General features: G+C 40.9%; 1 protein-coding gene across 3 annotated transcripts in view; it reads right to left on the minus strand.

The window, feature by feature from the left end:
• asap2a (ArfGAP with SH3 domain, ankyrin repeat and PH domain 2a) overlaps positions 1–16,681 on the minus strand; it is a 48,085-nt gene extending 31,404 nt beyond the window's left edge. Inside the window, exon 1 of one of the 3 annotated variants that reach the window (XR_009132370.2) lies at positions 16,128–16,681. Coding sequence is in view for 2 of the 3 variants with exons in the window: in XM_058090397.2 (XP_057946380.2) it covers positions 16,128–16,253 (126 nt within the window). In the remaining variant the exon portion in view is untranslated. The remainder of the gene's footprint in view (positions 1–16,127) is intronic. The other 2 variants (XM_058090397.2, XM_058090398.2) reach the window with 2 other exon arrangements.
• Positions 16,682–18,392: the final 1,711 nt, after the last annotated feature.

Here is an 18,392-nt window from a genome sequence, read left to right on the forward strand (position 1 = left end):
TGTAAACACACAGTACTGTACACACACACACACACATGCACACACAACCCCTCATATTTCAAATGATGAATCTGTTAAGCCAGTAGGATTAGGGAGGCTTTGTAGAGTGGCCGATTAACTTGACAACCGTTACTGTACAAATGGCGCTAGAGTGTTCACTGTAACCTGACCGATTTTGGGATCGATACCAATATTGGGGGCTGAAAAAAGTCAAACAAATATATCCACTAACAAAAAGAAAAATTACAATATGGAGTTCACCGTTGGGGAACTAAATAAAGTGTAAAAGTGTATGTTTGCCTGCCTGGAGTGTTTGTTAAGCGACTCATTTGTGTCATTATCCAGTCACACATCCTTTTGAAACTGTACAAAAAAGGTCATTTTCACATGATAACCTAAGGTGGTCTTGCTTTAACACAAACAACTCTGCCAGAATGAGCCCACCCTATCAAGATGTTTAAAGTGTAACTGATACGACCAAGGACTGCTTTGAATGTTCAATCTTAATATGACGGTGCTAGACAATGGATCTCCACTCATGAGTATAGTGATAATTTTACTGTTTATATGTATGTATATTTATATACATGTATGTATATACTATGTATATTTAACAAGATACTAATCTTAGACATGGTTGTTTTTGCTGTAGCAATGCAAACCATATCTGGCTGTGCAGGAGATGAGGCCAAACAGTGGTTAGGTGTTTTTGTTGTCTTTTACACAAGCTATATAAAGGTGGCTATTTGCAGACACTGCAAACACAGTTGTCAATATGTTGTTGTTGTTTTGTTTTTTTCATACTGTATCCAAGAAGTATGACCTATGTTTTGAAGTGCATAATGGTAAAACAAAAAAAACTGCATTACAAAAATGAAATTTTTCCACATAATATTACAAGTTTATTCTCATAAATATTCCAATTATTTCATCTATTTTGAAATTTTCTTCTTTTATTTTTTCCCCAACTAAATTAAAACAAATACAAAATCATTATTTGATTTGTTTGTTTCTCAAACAAATTTTCCAAAATTACAACTTTATACTTTTCTTTTGTTTACATTTGTTTCCCATATTACGACATTTGACAAAAAAAACCATCTTCTCCTATTATGCTAATAACATGAAATTATTTTTCTTGATAATATTCATGAAATTAGAGTTAGATTACAGCCTTTTTTCTCTTAATATTGTGGCTTTATTCTTGTAAAATTACTGCTGATTTTTGCTGTTTTTGTTTCTTTTTACTTTGCTTGTTAAATTGTGAAATTCTATGTTTGTGTCTCGAGCCATTAAAAAAAACACCCACGGGCCCCAAATGGCCCCCGGGGCCGCACTTTGGACTCCCCTGATTTAAACCTTAAGACCAACCTTGCAGACCAGAATGCACTTCACTCACCTAATGATGTCAAATGTCATAAAAGCTAGGAAGCCCCATCAATCAGCGGTCTATCTAAAGGCCTATTTGACCTCTGCTTGACCTCCAGAGGATGCCTGTGAATCCGTTTGACCAGTCAAAGCCAATCACATTAACTCAAGGTCTTCCTCCCTCAGTTTGGTACACACATACACATTCAAAATCAAACCTTTTGATATGAAAAGAGCATGTTTGCACTCTGATGAGCGGTGCAGGCTTCAGCCGAGTGACTCGGCCCCCTTGTTTGTAGCACGCTCTAAAATTAGCCGGTTTTAACCCAGAAACTATTCCAAGGGGAATTTCCGTTGCTGGGGAGCTTTCCAACAGTGTGGGATAACGGCAAATCATCACACAATAGAAACTGCTTTCCAAGCACGCTCACCAGGCGTCATTCCCCTCGAGGCAGCCGCTGACAAGCACAGGCCCGAGCAGGAGTGATTCCCCTCTGACTAAACTCAAATAATGCTCATCTTAACAAATGACATCATCGCTGTGGTTACAATTGGGCACCATCTGTTGCAAACCTTTCTACACCATGATCACAGCGCTGCTGAGTGGGTCATGAGTGCTGTTGCCATGGAGATCCATTTACTTATGCTTACAGGTTAGAGAGTAATGTGTTAAGTGGCTGAATGCACAATAGAAGTGCATACATTTAGTAACATGTCAATTCAAGTAGTACATTATCTCACAAGTCATTCAGAAGTATTTAGGGACCCATTTAGGGAACGTTCGAATCTGACGCAATTGGATTCTCAAGAGTACAAATCAAGAATCCTTTTTGCAACACTGGATGGATAGTATACCACCATTAACAACATTTTTTCCCCCAAATATTATGATTCACAGTACTACCTCTTAACATTTTTTCCAAACTACTTTGAATATTAGGTTAAAAATGTAGTGTTGCAGTAATTAAGTTATCCTTATAATGCTTTATAAAAATGTTCCCATGTAGTTCTCTCCCCACAGTAATTATACCTTGGGGAAATGAGGAAAAAAGGGGGCCAAAATGTCACTGACCACAGCAGCTCCATCCAGCTGGGCTGTTTAACTGTTGCTTGCCTCTCCGTGGTAGGCTGTCTGAAGATATTCCCAGACGACTGACAGACAAGCGACTCGGCCTCATTGTTTGTACCATTAACGTACCTGTGATGACAACACGTAATGCGATACAAGATGTCCCACTTTTCTCAGAGGTTTTCTACTCCCCTCCAACATGTGTCAAAAATTAAAAAGCCTCACAGTTCAAAGTAATCTTTCATGTGTAGTATTATTAGCATCGCATGCAAACACACCGTCTGATGTCTCTTTACAGCGTGTCTACTATCCTTGCTTAACCCATTAAGCCTTCCTTCCATGGCAGTCATGTGAGGAAACAATCTGCCACATAAATCAGGCAAATAGAAGGCAGCAGTCTGGCATTTAATTATCAAATTTAAGAGTATTTGGGAAGACATCTTAGAACCTGCAAGTCAACAAACAGAGCCTGTTAAGAAAACCACATAAAATCTGCCAGACATACACAAACACCATATAAACTAAACAGTGTGTGTGGGGGGGGGCATCATTATATAGCTGCTCTCCACCTGTGTCCTCCTCATAGATGTTGGACTTCAGGTCAGACAATGCCGCCTTCCACAGCTCCACACATCAGCAGCGAGGGTAAACACAGGAACCTTTCCTTCTGTCTCCGCTGCGGAAAAGCTGTGACTCATTCAAAACATATGTCAAATATATAGTTCTGCTTTGCACGCCCCAAATAATCCCGCAGGCAGAAACCCGAGGAGGCTGTGCTACAGTCAGGCTGTTACAAACATGTTCTGTTCACAGGTAACTTACTGGAAAGTCTGAGTCCAGGTGGGAAAAAAATACACAAAACAACTTTTCTTTATGCTGAGTGAGCAAAGGCAATATTTAGAGTAGATGGGTACCAGTTAGCGGACCACTGGCAGGCCATGCTTGGTCCGTGCTTCTCTCAGACATCTGGTGTGCCGTCATGCCAGCCCTGGGCTAACTGTAGTTTAAAGTTTTCATGGGAACATGAAGCATTAAGAAGCAAAATATATTTTTACAAGGCAATTAAAGCATATTTTGAAACTGGAAATTCTAGGTCCATACATGTACAGCATCGTCATAGATCAATACGTACCTCTGTATTAAGGTCACAGTTCAGTTCTTTTAGGGTGCATATAGTGGGGAAAATGCATAACATATTTTAGAGTTTTTATATTTTTAATATTTTATCTTATATTCTTTTGTATTTTATTCTACAGTGCTACACGCTACACATGGAGCAATGGAGATGCCAATTTCCCTGAGGGAAAAAGGGATTAATAAAGTATTCTGTCTGTCTATAATAGAAATAGCGTCAGCATTTGTGTAGTACAGTAAGTGTGTCCGTACATTAGCAATAAGAGGTGCAGATCATTGTCGTGAAGCCTTCGTCTTCAACCATCGACAGAGGTCTTGTATCAGTAACAATCATGTCGAGGATGCGCTCAGTTAAGACTCTTATTAGAAAAGAATAGTACAGTATGAGTGTGTATGTATTATAGCACAATTTACAACAATTCAATAATTACAGCATTAGGCTAATAGCCCAAAGAGAAAAACATAAAACACACATATAAGCATATATAAAGTACAAATATGAGTACATTACTTTAACCCCAGTCGAAATGTAATTCAATCAGAAAATTAAAACTTCAGACTTACTACCATCACTGTTTGAAGGTTAAGTTTATTTATAAAGCACATTTAAACCCTAATTAAGATGACTAAACTGAACATACGTACATGCCCTTTCGCTGTTACATTTCCTCACTTTTAAGCGGAACTAACCTAGGATATTCGATAAAATTGATTGTGAAATTTGTTGACACTTGTAATTATCTATTCGCAGCCCTGTGTATTCGCTGGGATTCAAATAATCAGGCTAGTGTTTCGACCACAAGTTGTGTAGGAGCTTCGACAGGATGCCAAAAGCTGCATTAGACCACCTAAGCCGTGTATTTAATAAAGAAGATGAATGTAGAGTAAACAAAGGGAATCTTTACAATCCTGTCTAAATTCACTATTGTGTATTCCTGCGGTTTTCTTGCAAAAAAAAAGATTTCAATGAATTATTTTTGGTACACTTCCAACCTGGCAATTGAAATGCAGAAAAACTGCATAACTTGGTAAAACTGAGGCGGACTGTATTGTTGGTGAAAGGGGCACACTATCACACAAAATTATCACACTGTTGTTTTTGAGGCCTGGGATTATTGAAATGAGTATGTGACAATGATGGTGAGGAGCTTCAAAATTTGAAAATTGTTTGAAAACGAGTCTCAGTGGAATTTGAACGGCTTTTTCCATCAGCTATAGCAACAATGTCAGTTATTGCATGTCAAATGTAGCCTTACGGTAAAATGGTTTAAACATCTTGTCTCATGTAACTTCAAGTGGTAATTTACAGATCCTTAACAAGCACTATAAAGAGCGGGGCGCTCCAACATCTTCACCACACGCTGACAGAACTCGCGCTGGGATGACAACATCAGCTCTGGTGTGAAGAGAAAACAAACTTTCATGTTCACTGCTGAGGAGGCTCACACAAGGAGAGAAGACTTGGCTCTTCTGTTTGGTTTTCCCAGACGACTATAGCACTTCCCCATCATTGTCAAGAAACGTGGGTTTAGTGAGCATGCTTCAATTCCTGATGATGTAATAAGTCGTTGGATACCTGATGGTACCATGTTTAACAACCTCAGAAAACAAGGCAAACTTTAATAAAGTTGATGAAGTAGCAAGAGAATCATGAAAAGCATTTGGCCAATGTGAGGGTGTGGGGAAGAAGGACCAAAAGGAGAAACAACTGACTTTACCTTAGAGCAGGTAAGAAGCCAAAAACTTACAGTACCACTTCCACACAAAATGGGAGGAGAACTATGTCGTGTCGGACTTGCCATGGCTGACAACATGCAGTACGAAGGCAATCTAATGTCATGTAACATTACTGACACCTAGTGGCCAGAATACTATAATGTATAAGTAGCTTTTCAATATTTTTGACTTAGTATAATAGTCCATAGTCAACCACAAAACAACCGTCATTTATTAATTACTTCATTGTTCAAACCCCGATGTAGCAGGGGGTGACTGTATTACATTTACATCTGATCACAACGATTCATCTTCAGGAAACTGATACATATATTGTGCATTGTAGAACTCCAAAACCAGACGCCACAGTGCTAAGTACACAATTACAAATAGTTTAAATATCTTGCCATACATAGATACACATTTTTGTATTGTGGAACGAACTTAAAGCGTCACATTTTTTGCATTTTTGAGGTTTGTTGACACCCCATAGGCCTCCGTGGAGTTACAACACTGTCCAGAAGATGAATTGTGGGTCACAACATTGAATGAAAGTGAACAACCCAACTTGTCAGGATCGACTCTCCCACTCACCCACTTACAAAACAGCCCCACCCCAAGAGTGGCCTGGACTACAGAATCAATGGCAATGAGTTCATTAACGAAGAGGCACGTCCCGACAGGGGACAATAGTCATCAACACGAGCTGTCTCTGGGAATCCGGGAGATGACAGATAGATGGATGAGTGCTTTCGACCTCCCCCACTGCCCACCACATCCCAAGAAACCCCACCCCGAGTGTCCAATCCCCTGACTTTTGTGTAAAAGGTATTCCACCTTTTTTTGACACACCACTGACTGGTTAAAATTGTGGATTTGCATTGAACTGTAACCTTTGGCCCCTGAAAAATCTCCAGAGAAAGCTGCTGCATCATAATGAAGGCCTGGATGTAGCATGTCTCCGCATGATAACACAAACGTAGTTCTACCAGTCCCCAAGGGCTGCTGAAACGCCTCTCATTTCAAACCAGATATCCCACAGGAATTACTGAGTACCACACTAAAAACATGAAGTGGCTACGCAATAACCGTGTCAAGAGGATGGGTTCAGAAGGTTTGATTTGGTGAAAACTAAATTGAGTGCAATTACACTGCTAATACGGTGTGAACACTAGTGTGTACCAAAAAGGTGGACTAAAAACAATTAACTTTGGTGCTGTTAACCGAACTTCAATCGCCAACGCCAGGAAGAATCAAACCACCAATAAATCATGAATACTTAACAGTAACTACTGACATAAAGGTATCACAGCTCTCTGTGAGAGAGGCGGGAGGTGGGGTACATCCTGGACTGGTCGCCAGCCAGGGGCGGGGGGCACATATTGACAAACAATCAATCATTCACACTCACATTCTAAAATTTGTAGTCACCAATTAACCTTAAATGCATGTTTTTGGAATGTTGAGAACATGCAAACTCCACACAGAGATGCCTAACCGGAGATTCAAACTCAGGTCTAAATGCTAACTACTCTTCCACCGTGGGGCCCTACTGTGCAACCATTATCCACAAATGGCAAAAACATGAAACAGTGGTGAAACTTCCCAGACATGGCTGGCCAACCAAAATTACCACAAGAGCGCAGCGACAACTCGTGCAAGAGGTCACAAAAGACCCCACAACAACATTCAAAGAACTGCAGGCCTCACTCGCCTCAGTTAATGCCAGTGTTCATGACATAGTTTGGATTTGTTTTTCCTTTAATAATAAAATGTTTCATTTAAAAACTGCCTTTTAAAAGATATGAAACATTTAAGTGTGACAAACTAAAAGGGAAACAGTTGTTCACACCATTGTATATGACAACTTGACTCATACAGTGGCACCCAAGTTACCCAAAACCAAAGTAATTGTAGCATCATGAGAGCTGGTTTTGGGTCAACAATGATTTGCAGCAAGGCAAAGAAATGCTGGATCTAGACCAGCCAGACACTAGCAGAGTGCTGATCCTGCCAGAAATCCCATTGCAATTACAGGGAGCATTAAGCTTCTTAGAAGCTATACTCAAGACTGGCCATAGCTGCTCACTTGGGACCCGCTGCCCATTTAGGCAATATGTGTGAGTGCTTCCATGCATGTGTTTCTAAGGCTATTAGATGTGGATATCTCCCTGTATCGATAATCCACGTGTCTGAATCCTTGTTAAAACTTTCCTCTGGGCCACCTGTTCCCAGGCAGCAGCTGTTGTTCCCGGTGTGTTTTGCGACCATTCCCGCCAAACATACCATGGGAGTGGGGGAGAAACGCAGCCCAGAAACAACACAAAAGCACTGAGCAACACATGGACGAGATTTCACAAGAGAACACTTGCCACCACGTGTCATCACTTTGACCATAAAATGGATTATGTTAAATGAGACGTTTAAGCACCCGGCAATGGTAGACAAGTGTAAGAGTCATGTGCAACAAGAGATATTAAGCATGGGCAGCTGGGAAGTAAATATCACAGAAGACACACGTCAGAGCAAAGTAAAAAGTTAATTGTGGTTACAAAAGCATAAAAGAACGACCGCATTCACAGCAGGACCTCATAAAAGAACTCTATGAACTCTCGCCACTTGCTTTGAAACGAGGCTCATTACAATGCAGCGCCCCTCCATCTGGAATGTGAAGGCCTTTATGGAATTTGCAGACAGTACCAACAGTTGCCTAATGGATGCTGGGAGTACCGATGCCAGTCCCGCAGGTATTCACCAGTAATCTCGCTACAGAATCAACAGCGCGACGCGGTCGAGCATCGCATAGCTGGCATGCCACTGTGCAGGATGAAATAATAATAGCCAGCTGGAGGACTGATGACTTGCCTTCTGAAGTCCACCACGGCGCCCATGACCCATGACAAGCTGTTTTTAATAGAAATAAAGATAAAGTAGGCAAGTATTTGTCATGCAAATGAGCTGAATTTGTCCATGCCTCTCTTTGACAATCACACTTCACATCCAATCACATCCATTTTTTTTTTACATACACTGTAACTCTGCACTATTCCAATGTGATATATGCAAGAGATGAGATATAGCAATGTAATATTAAGCAATGAAACAGGACAACAGAAACATTTGCAACACTAGCCAAGCTATACAAATTAACTTATATAAAGCAACTGAGTGTTAACCTTACAGCAACAAAGTTGGCCTATTCACTTAAGCAAACATAACGATCATACTTACAGCTACTACATCAGTAGATGACTGACAGATAGTTGGCAAAGCATCAGGCTATGTTTAAAAAAAAATGTCCAATAAAGCCTGCTCTTTTACATTTTTTTACAAAGACGAAAAGATGGCTGCCTCAAGGGGCGGGCTCATCTACCAAGGGAAAAATGTGGGGGATGGTATCACGTTCACGAGGAACCCGGAACTGACCATTGGAGCACCTCTCAAGGGACACATGTTACTGTTAGAGCATCATAAAAAGTCAATTTAACATAACAGGGAACATCTTTGTTATAAGCTATCAGTTATGAATCCAATATTTACCGTTTACAGCTGTGCATGGATGAAGGTGCAATCTAAGGGCTTAGTTACGGATTGTCATGAATGAATTCTTGAGGACTGTTTTTGCAGCAACGAGCCTGGATATTGAGCACCCTTCCACTTTTTAGTAGTCTCTTTAGTGGATTACATTAGATCACACACTAGGTCAGACTGTAGACTTAAAGCTTCCCCCTTCCATTGACAAAAAAGCCTTGCGTTGGGCTGAATCGTGGGGAGTCCTTAGTGAAACTTCACAACTTGAACGTGCACTACTACTCTTGGACCCGTTTTTAGGCTCCATCCTTGAGCATGGCAAGGCACATTTGTGTAAATAGTTAATCAAAATGCAAATATGCATGACAATTACATAAAGTGTCACAGTCAAGGGGGCCGTAGGCTCAAACCAAAACTCAATTCCAGCAAGTAAGTCACCCCAGCCAGGACGGATTGAAATGCCTGGTAAAAGTGAATACACCTGGGGTGTGTTCAAGGACAGACTCGTTTGCTAGAGACTAAAAATGCCGGCTCAAGCTTTAGACATACAGTGAAGAAAATAAGTATTTGAACACCCTGCTATTTTGCTATTTCTCCCACTTAGAAATCATGGAGGGGTCTGAAATTTTCATCGTAGGTGCATGTCCACTGTGAGAGAGATAAACTAAAAAGAAAAATCCAGAAATCACAATGCATGATTTTTTAACAATTTATTTGTGTGATACAGCTGCAAATAAGTATTTGAACACCTGAGAAAATGAATGTTAATATTTGGTACAGTAGCCTTTGTTTGCTATTACAGAGGTCAAACGTTTCCTGTAGTTTTTCACCAGGTTTGCACACACTGCAGGAGGGATCTTGGCCCACTCCTCCACACAGATCTTCTCTAGATCAGTCAGGTTTCTGGGCTGTCGCTGAGAAACACGGAGTTTGAGCTCCCTCCAAAGATTTTCGATTGGGTTCAGGTCTGGAGACTGGCTGGGCCATGCTAGAACCTTGATATGCTTCTTACGGAGCCACTCCTTGGTTTTCCTGGCTGTGTGCTTCGGGTCGTTGTCGTGTTGGAAGACCCAGCCACGACCCATCTTCAATGCTCTGACAGAGGGAAGGAGGTTGTTCCCCAAAATCTCACAATACACGGCCCCAGTCATCCTCTCTTTAATGCAGTGCACTCGTCCTGTCCCATGTGCAGAAAAACACCCCCAAAGCATGATGCTACCACCCCCATGCTTCACAGTAGGGATGGTGTTCTTCGGATTGTACTCTTCATTCTTCTTCCTCCAAACACGCTTATTGGAATTATGACCAAAAAGTTCTATTTTGGTCTCATCTGACCATAAAACTTTCTCCCATGACTCCTCTGTATCATCCAAATGGTCATATGCAAACTTAAGACGGGCCTTGACATGTGCTGGTTTAAGCAGGGGAACCTTTCGTGCCATGCATGATTTCACATCATGACGTCTTAGTGTATTACCTACAGTAACCTTGGAAACGGTGGTCCCAGCTCTTTTCAGGTCATTGACCAAGTCCTGTCGTGTAGTTCTGGGCTGATTCCTCACCTTTCTTAGAATCATTGAGACCCCACGAGGTGATATCTTGCATGGGGCTCCACTCCGATTGAGATTGACCGTCATGTTTAGCTTCTTCCATTTTCTAATGATAGCTCCAACAGTGGACCTTTTTTCACCAAGCTGCTTGGTAATTGCTCCGTAGCCCTTTCCAGCCTTGTGGAGGTGTACAATTTTGTCTCTGGTGTCTTTGGACAGCTCTTTGGTCTTCGCCATGTTACAAGTTAAAGTCTTACTGATTGTATGGGGTGGACAGGTGTCTTTATGCAGCTAACGACCTCAAACAGGTGCATCTGATTCAGGATGATACATGGAGTGCAGGTGGACTTCTAATGGGCAGACTAACAGGTCTTTCAGGGTCAGAATTCTAGATGATACACAGGTGTTCAAATACTTATTTGCAGCTGTATCACACAAATAAATTGTTAAAAAATCATGCATTGTGATTTCTGGATTTTTCTTTTTAGTTTATCTCTCTCACAGTGGACATGCACCTACGATGAAAATTTCAGACCCCTCCATGATTTCTAAGTGGGAGAAATAGCAAAATAGCAGGGTGTTCAAATACTTATTTTCTTCACTGTACATCCTCAAGCATAGGGAAGAGGGAGCATTTTTAAGCAAGATCAATATGTCACACAGAGGTCATATCAGCCCTCAGGGCTAATGTCAACTTCTCCTTCAAATGAACTCATGGCACAATGAGCTGATATTGAACAGTTTCAGCTGAACAAAACAGCAACTTTCTCACCAACAAATGCAAGTAAATTGCATTTTGATTAGCCATTTTCATTTTGTAAAATAATATAACCATTAGTACATTTAACAAATTATTTTTTTCAGATTAAAATAAACAAAGCATTATTAGAGCCCTGTAGACATGACAAAACACGACTATAGTCCCATTCATACTCTTTTTATTTACAACATATTGCGCAACTGCAGGGTCTTGAGACACATGCTAACTAGTGAGCTAGCGACCTAAACGGTAGCCTACAAGTTATTTCCTTTAAACTTAAATAACCAAAAACGTACCACTTCCACACGGATAGGGAGGATAACTATTAACAGCTATAACCTTTAACATGAACATTAATCAAACGTAATAATTTTTTCTGGGTACATGATACCATACAGCATCCATATCAAACTTGCGCGGGCCGCACTAACATTAAACTTTCATAGCAAGGCGGGGGCCTCAAACTAGTGTCCTAGGGCCGCATGTTTGAGACCCCTGATGTAAAGGAACAAGTACATCGTTCTGGAATGGCCATCTCAGTCCCCAGACATGAATATTATTGAAAATCTGTCCATGCTTGGAAACAATCAATACCATCAACCAGAATCCGGACCCTCATTGGAAGCCATAGGAAGCGTTTAGAGGCTATTATTCTGCAAAAAGAGGATCTACTAAATATTGATGTAATTTTTCTTTTGGGGTGCCCAAATTTATGCACCTTCTTACTTTTGTTTAAGAAATTATAGCACAATTTCTGTAAATCCTCTAAACTTTATTTTATTTCTCAAATATCACTGTGTTCGTCTGCTATATGATATATTGAACTGAAATTGCTGATCCCATCATTATCTATTTGTTCATTAATTTTCCCAATTGAACAAAAGTGGTCATAGTCTACTGTTCAAAATTCAGTTGTGTAGACAATAAAGTCCTGCTTTTCTGCAGCACAAACGGGGGTCGTGCCACAAAGCCCAACATCCTCTTACTGGATCAACAGGTTTTTCAAGCACCAGCACACACATGCGCAAACATGAAACACACATACACAAACATTAAAAAAAACTGAATGCCCCATAATAACCACTCGTTTAAGACTAGTTGTCTAATTAAGTTCTGTTGGGCATAAATTAGGTATGAATAAAATACTTTACAAGGTGTGAGCTATGAATGTGTGTTTTAAGGACAAAGCAACACTTGGGGGGATGAACTCATTTCATAGAGCCATGCTTTCCAATGTCGGACAGCAAGTGGTTACCATACTGGGTTTGAGCAAGCGCTCCTTGCTGTGTTTGTTGTTTGCCCAACCATCCTAAGCAAAAAAGGCCATATGGTGCTGTACACATTAATCACACACTACTAACAAATTAATCCCCTTTGTTAACAAATTGCGCTCTAAGAAAAACCTTTGTGGAAACCAAACAGCCGCATTGTCATCAATTAAAGGATTTTCCGTCCCTTTAGGCCGCTCAAGCATTACCGCACAAAGTAGGATGAGAGTAATCACATTCTTTAAATGACTGCTTTAAACAATCAATATCAAACTAGGTGTCAATCCGGAACAAATAATCTCTTGAAATGATGTAGTCACCCAGGATAGCATTGTAGAATGCTGCAATCAGCCTGTCCTCAACTGTCAGCTCAAGGGTAAAATCTAAGGCAAAGGATGTCTAATACACACCCTAATTAAAACTTGAATACTATTTTATAGGGCAGCTATGTACTGTGTCAGTGTAGACTCCACTATATTGGGTCCACCTGCATAGTGGCATCTTTACCTACTGTATTAATGTATGGTTGAAGACAACACAATGCATCCCACCAAACATCTTCCAGTTTCCGGGATTATGCATTATGTACTACAAAACTGTTGTTTTGGGAAGGTGCAACATCCATCCATTCATCTTCTATGTCGCTTATCCTCCACTAGAGGCGCGGGTATGCTGGAGCCTATCCCAGCTGACTTCGGATGAGAGGCGTGGTACACGTGGTCGCCAGCCAATCACTGGGCACTTATAGACAAACAACCATTCACACTCACATTAATACCGATGGACAATGTAAAGTCACCAATTAACCTAGCATGTTTTTGGAATATGAAGCCGGAGTACCCGGAGTAAATCCATGCACAAGAAGAACATGCCAGAACTCCACACAGAGATGCCCGATCCTCTGACTGTATGGTAACAATGCTAACCACTTGTCCACCGTGTGAATGATGAACTAGCTCAGTTAGCTTCGTTAAGCTCATGTTAGTGCGGTTGTGTGTGTGTGTTCACACTGTATTGTGTTTTACCGCTTGATAATGTAAACTAGAGCTCCAGACCTAAGTAAATGATCGGATTTTGTGACTAAAATATGAGGCAACTCCCGTATGTGCGTCCAGATAAAAATGTGTCCCGTATTGAGTTGACAACAGACGTCCCTTATTACCGTGAGAATGAAAACGAGTCTGTGAAATGTCAATTCAAAGGATGACAGCGTGTCATCTGTCAATGCCAGCGCTCATGTTTGACCAATTTTGAACTTTTCTACCATTTTATTTTTACATATTTTGCCTGTCTCCACTGTTTTGCTGGTAGAGTTATTCACCTAGTCTCTGGTTCACGGACTCCAAATGTGACTTTACTATAGAATTTACTATAATTTATTATTTTTTGTTGCATTTTCTTGTGCACCACACTTCAGCACAGCCAACCCACACTAACTCTTAGTGAGTGATAGTGGAGTTATAATGTAATGATGCCACCAATGAGGCCTTGAAGAGGCAATAGGGACAGAAACTAGCTGGATAAAGAAGACTGTTGTAATTTATTGTTGGAGTATTTGAGGGGGAACGTGAGCGGAAACGTGAATATTTACTTTACAAGTCCATTTGGTTGTGAGTCCCTAAATTTTCTGCTTGCGCTCATAAAATTAGAGGCCACTGTGCTTCTAGTGGCAAAAAGGTTGTCTGAAGCCCTGCAAGCGGGTGTTTTACGATGCCCGCCAACGTTGTGCAAGTTCTGAGCGACATAAGAATAGGACTCAGCACTCAGCTTGTCTTAACCATCATGAGACATTGTCAACACACACCACACACTTCTGATGTTCAAAATCCTGCCTAATTGTGTAAACAAAACAAGGGTGTCGAAAAAAAATCTTACATTAATAACATCAAAAAGACATTAAATGGAAAGCGTCCTCCATGCACACTGCCACTTAATTGCTGAAACAGGCCGAAGCGAGCGGGATTGTGTTGCGCCAACAATGAGAGCTTGTGCTGGCCGAGCCATAACACTGGGAGGTCAATGTGTGAAACAACAACAGTGCAACGACAGCCGAGCGGAGTCAACAACCACGCGCTGAATTCTAGTTCAACCGTTCCACTTCACAGGCCGGCACACAATCAACTGACACATTCGCTGAAAGAACTTCCCAAGGCGGATTCATTATAAACCAGAAGCAACGGTGCGTAGCGAGGTGATGATGTCAGCGAGGCACCTGACAGCAACACAAGTAGGTGTTCTCCACAAACACTGGTTTAAAAATAAAATTAAATCTCCTGGCATCACCAAGGTGCGGAGGCTCAGGCAGCTTAAGGTGAGGTTGACACCGGGACAGATTTGGATTGGCATGGTTTAAAAAAAAAAAAAAAGAAAATATCTTGTCTCAGCAGGATTGTTTACACAACAAGAAAGCCCTGAGCATCGGAGAACCTCCAAAGTGGAAGTCATACAATTCAGAATTAGACCAAAACATTGCTGGTTAACTTCTTTTTACACTTGTAAGACTGTCGGAAGCTTACTGCCTGTACATGATCACTCAATTGTGTTCTACTTTTAGAAGTTCCACTGTATTTTGCTTACTCTGAGGTAAAATATTTACTCAGAAGAAGTGGAATCTATCAACCAACTCCTGCACGTGTCACCCGACGTCTTATTAGCTTATAGAGTGGAGACACACTAACACACGTAGGGTATACACTGTCCTTCTCGTGTGGGAAATTCTATTTATACCAGCTGGGCTGGGCGAGGCTCTGGCATGGAGCACAAAGTCGGGAAACCCTAACAAGGGAGGGAGAAAAGACGGGGAGCAAAAACGGAAGCATCACTCCTCCGCAGGACCTGCATGTTATAAAAGGAAGTACACCAGAAACTGCATAGGCAGACGGCAGTGTCAGAACAGCCTGATGATAGCCAAAACAAGAGCAGTGGGAAATATTAAAAAATAATATTGTTAAGTTTTGATAACCAAATATAGAAATATATCTATATAGATAGAAAATACCGACATTTTATGGAAGTAAGGCATTTAATGGGAGTGAGGTTTCAATTGCACAGTATAATTGCATTATGGGGCGGCACGGTGATCTAGTGGTTAGCGTGCAGACCTCACAGCAAGGAGACCAGGGTTCAATTCCACCCTCGGGCATCTCTGTGTGGAGTTTGCATGTTCTCCCCGTGCATGTGTGGGTTTTCTCCGGGTACTCCGGTTTCCTCCCACATTCCAAAAACATGCTAGGTTAATTGGCGACTCCAAATTGTCCATAGGTATGAATGTGAGTGTGAATGGTTGTTTGTCTATATGTGCCCTGTGATTGGCTGGCGACCAGTCCATGGTGTACCCCGCATCTCGCCCAAAGACAGCTGGGATAGGCTCCAGCACCCTCGCAACCCTCGTGAGGAAAAAGCGTGAATGAATGGCATTATGTTAGATTACATAGATTACATAGTATGCAGGCAAACATACAGGACTATAAGTATCCATATTTATGACTATATTATGGACTAATTACCTCAAAACCATGTTAGGGCTTTAAAAACACTCTTATGCCTCACCTAAAATGCACTACAACATTTACAGGTGAGTTTAATTTGAAATTCTCTAAACTTTTGAATGCACATGTCCAACTGACTTTAATGAATGGGGCTTTTGTGCAGAGCTGCTCACTATTTACCAGTATCATTCTAGTGGGCGTCATTCAGATATTATTTACTAGAGAAGGCTGTTTCACACTCACCTCCTCCAGTGCAGCCACGGTGTTCCTGCAGTGGGACATCCTGGTGGTAAAGTTGGAGGCAGTGGGTGACTTGTAGTCCTCGTTGGTCTCCACCACGAACTCTGACACGGTGATTTGATCGGGCATAATTACCGGTATCACTCCCCGATAAAACAGGAGAAGAGTCGCTTTTTCGTAACTCCCAAACAATTCTCGGCAAGTTCAACGAAGCGGTAGTAGAGTCCTCGGTGGCGTCGGCTGACAGTGGAGCATGTCTGGGTGGACTTGGATGGCCGCTCGGTCCCAACACGGTGCTCCTTAGCGACGGTGTACGCTGGCTTAGAGGACAGCTTCTTCTACCTACTGCCTTTGAGTGGAACTACTCCGTCCACATTCAGGTTTAGCGGTTGTCTCTCTGTTGGGAAAAGACAATGAAGTTCCCTCCGTGATGTCTATTGTCCTCTCTTGTTGTCCAAATGTCCGCCTTGAGAGGGGTGGGTGGCGTCACTCCAGAGAGTCCCGGGAAACAACAAGAAGCCGCTTCATCCAGAGCGCATGAAATCCACAAAGGTAGAAGGAGGGAATTCAATGGACTGACACTAGCCAATAGGAAACAACTGCGAGCAAATGGGAGCCAATCAAATTCAGAGTGGGCGTGAACTTGTGTTACATTCAAATACCCACCATAAACGATGGTCATTTAGAAAACTGTGAGGTCCTCGCCTGTTAAGGAATCTTGACTGAGCAAGATTATGTTCAAATGTATACAAATAACATTTAAAAATATTATTTTTATTTGGTGTATAATATATAAATAAATGTCAACATTTTACAATCCCTGACTATCTTTCAGACTTTTGGTAATTACGACATATTCTATGGGTACTTGAATGCATCTTTCCCGGTGTTGTCATTGTTCAGCAATACAATAGTGATTCTGTAATGTTTAATTACAGGTGCATCCCAATCAATTGAGACTCAGAGTCTCAGTATGTTTTTGCAGTTAATTTGTTGATTCGAGGTTACAATCTTGAACTTATGAACACTGTTAACAGTTTTATGAGATAAATTTGTTTTTTGTTTATCTGAAAAATGATTAGGAAATGTGTGTCTCTGTGTGTAGTGAATCTATTTCATATAACAGTTTGTTATGTATAACCTTTTCAAAAATATTTGGATTTTCTGACATAGTATGTACTTATAAAAGTTCAATAGTCATATTCACAGTTACTGGAAATTTGTCAACATTTCCCCCACCCAAAAAATAAATAAAAACATGTTTCCCCTTAAAACCTTTACCATTACAGTGCTTTATTTATCCTATGAGAGAAATGAAGGTTGTTATATACACTTCCTAATTTCCTATGCATTTATTGACGCTTGAACGCACCAATAGAGACACACAACCCATTCATTTTAATGCATACTTCTGTGAATAATCACAGGGGAGTTGTTTTTTTTACTGTACTGGTGAAAAGAAGAACAGGATGAACCAGATCTGCACTCATGCTGGTATTAAGATATGTCATCACTATGTGCTGGGTTATTTCCTAAACCACATAAGTTTCACATTAACATCATACATACTTGGATTCAGAGAGTTTGCATTTCCCCCCTGATGTTTCCAAAATAGCAGTATAAATAGTATCAAAGCAGCCAAGGCAGAGTGGAGACCAAGGCCGGACTTTAAATCACAAACTGGGCTTACAGTGTTCACACATTCTTGCAGCTCTGCAGCATCTCCTGGTAAGCTGCTAAATGAAGAGCCTGAGACCTACACTGACCCTGTCTGGCAAGCAGACCTCCAGTCCCGTATGAAATTAAAATGCAAAGCACCCCCACCCAGCACCCTTGACAAACATCTGCAAATGCAGATGTTCACTCGTCAGACTCAAAGACATGTGATCGATCATAAGAAGGTAGTCACGGGTCAGATCCACTTATCTACTGTTGAAGCCACAAGGGAACTGCATCTTCCACTTCCGTTAGCAGCCATGAGAAAATGTCTTGTAATGAAAATATGATAGTCGCTGCCATCAGCAAAACCACCAGCAGGCCCCACTCTTATCTTTACTTGTCAACCTCAAGGACACCTAGTAGAAATCGTTTAGAAAACTTGCAAGACATACTTCATATATAAGTGGGGATTTTTTAAATATAATAAGTCAGTGTTTGACAACGCAACCCATTTGAAGAACGTGCTATATATATATATATATATATATATATATATATATATATATATATTATATATAGTCAAACAATGACTTATTATATTTTAAAAAT

The sequence above is a fragment of the Doryrhamphus excisus genome, linkage group LG14 (assembly GCF_037039965.1).
Source record: "Doryrhamphus excisus strain RoL-2023G ecotype Guam linkage group LG14, RoL_Dexc_Guam_v1.1, whole genome shotgun sequence".
Lineage (NCBI taxonomy): Eukaryota > Metazoa > Chordata > Actinopteri > Syngnathiformes > Syngnathidae > Doryrhamphus > Doryrhamphus excisus.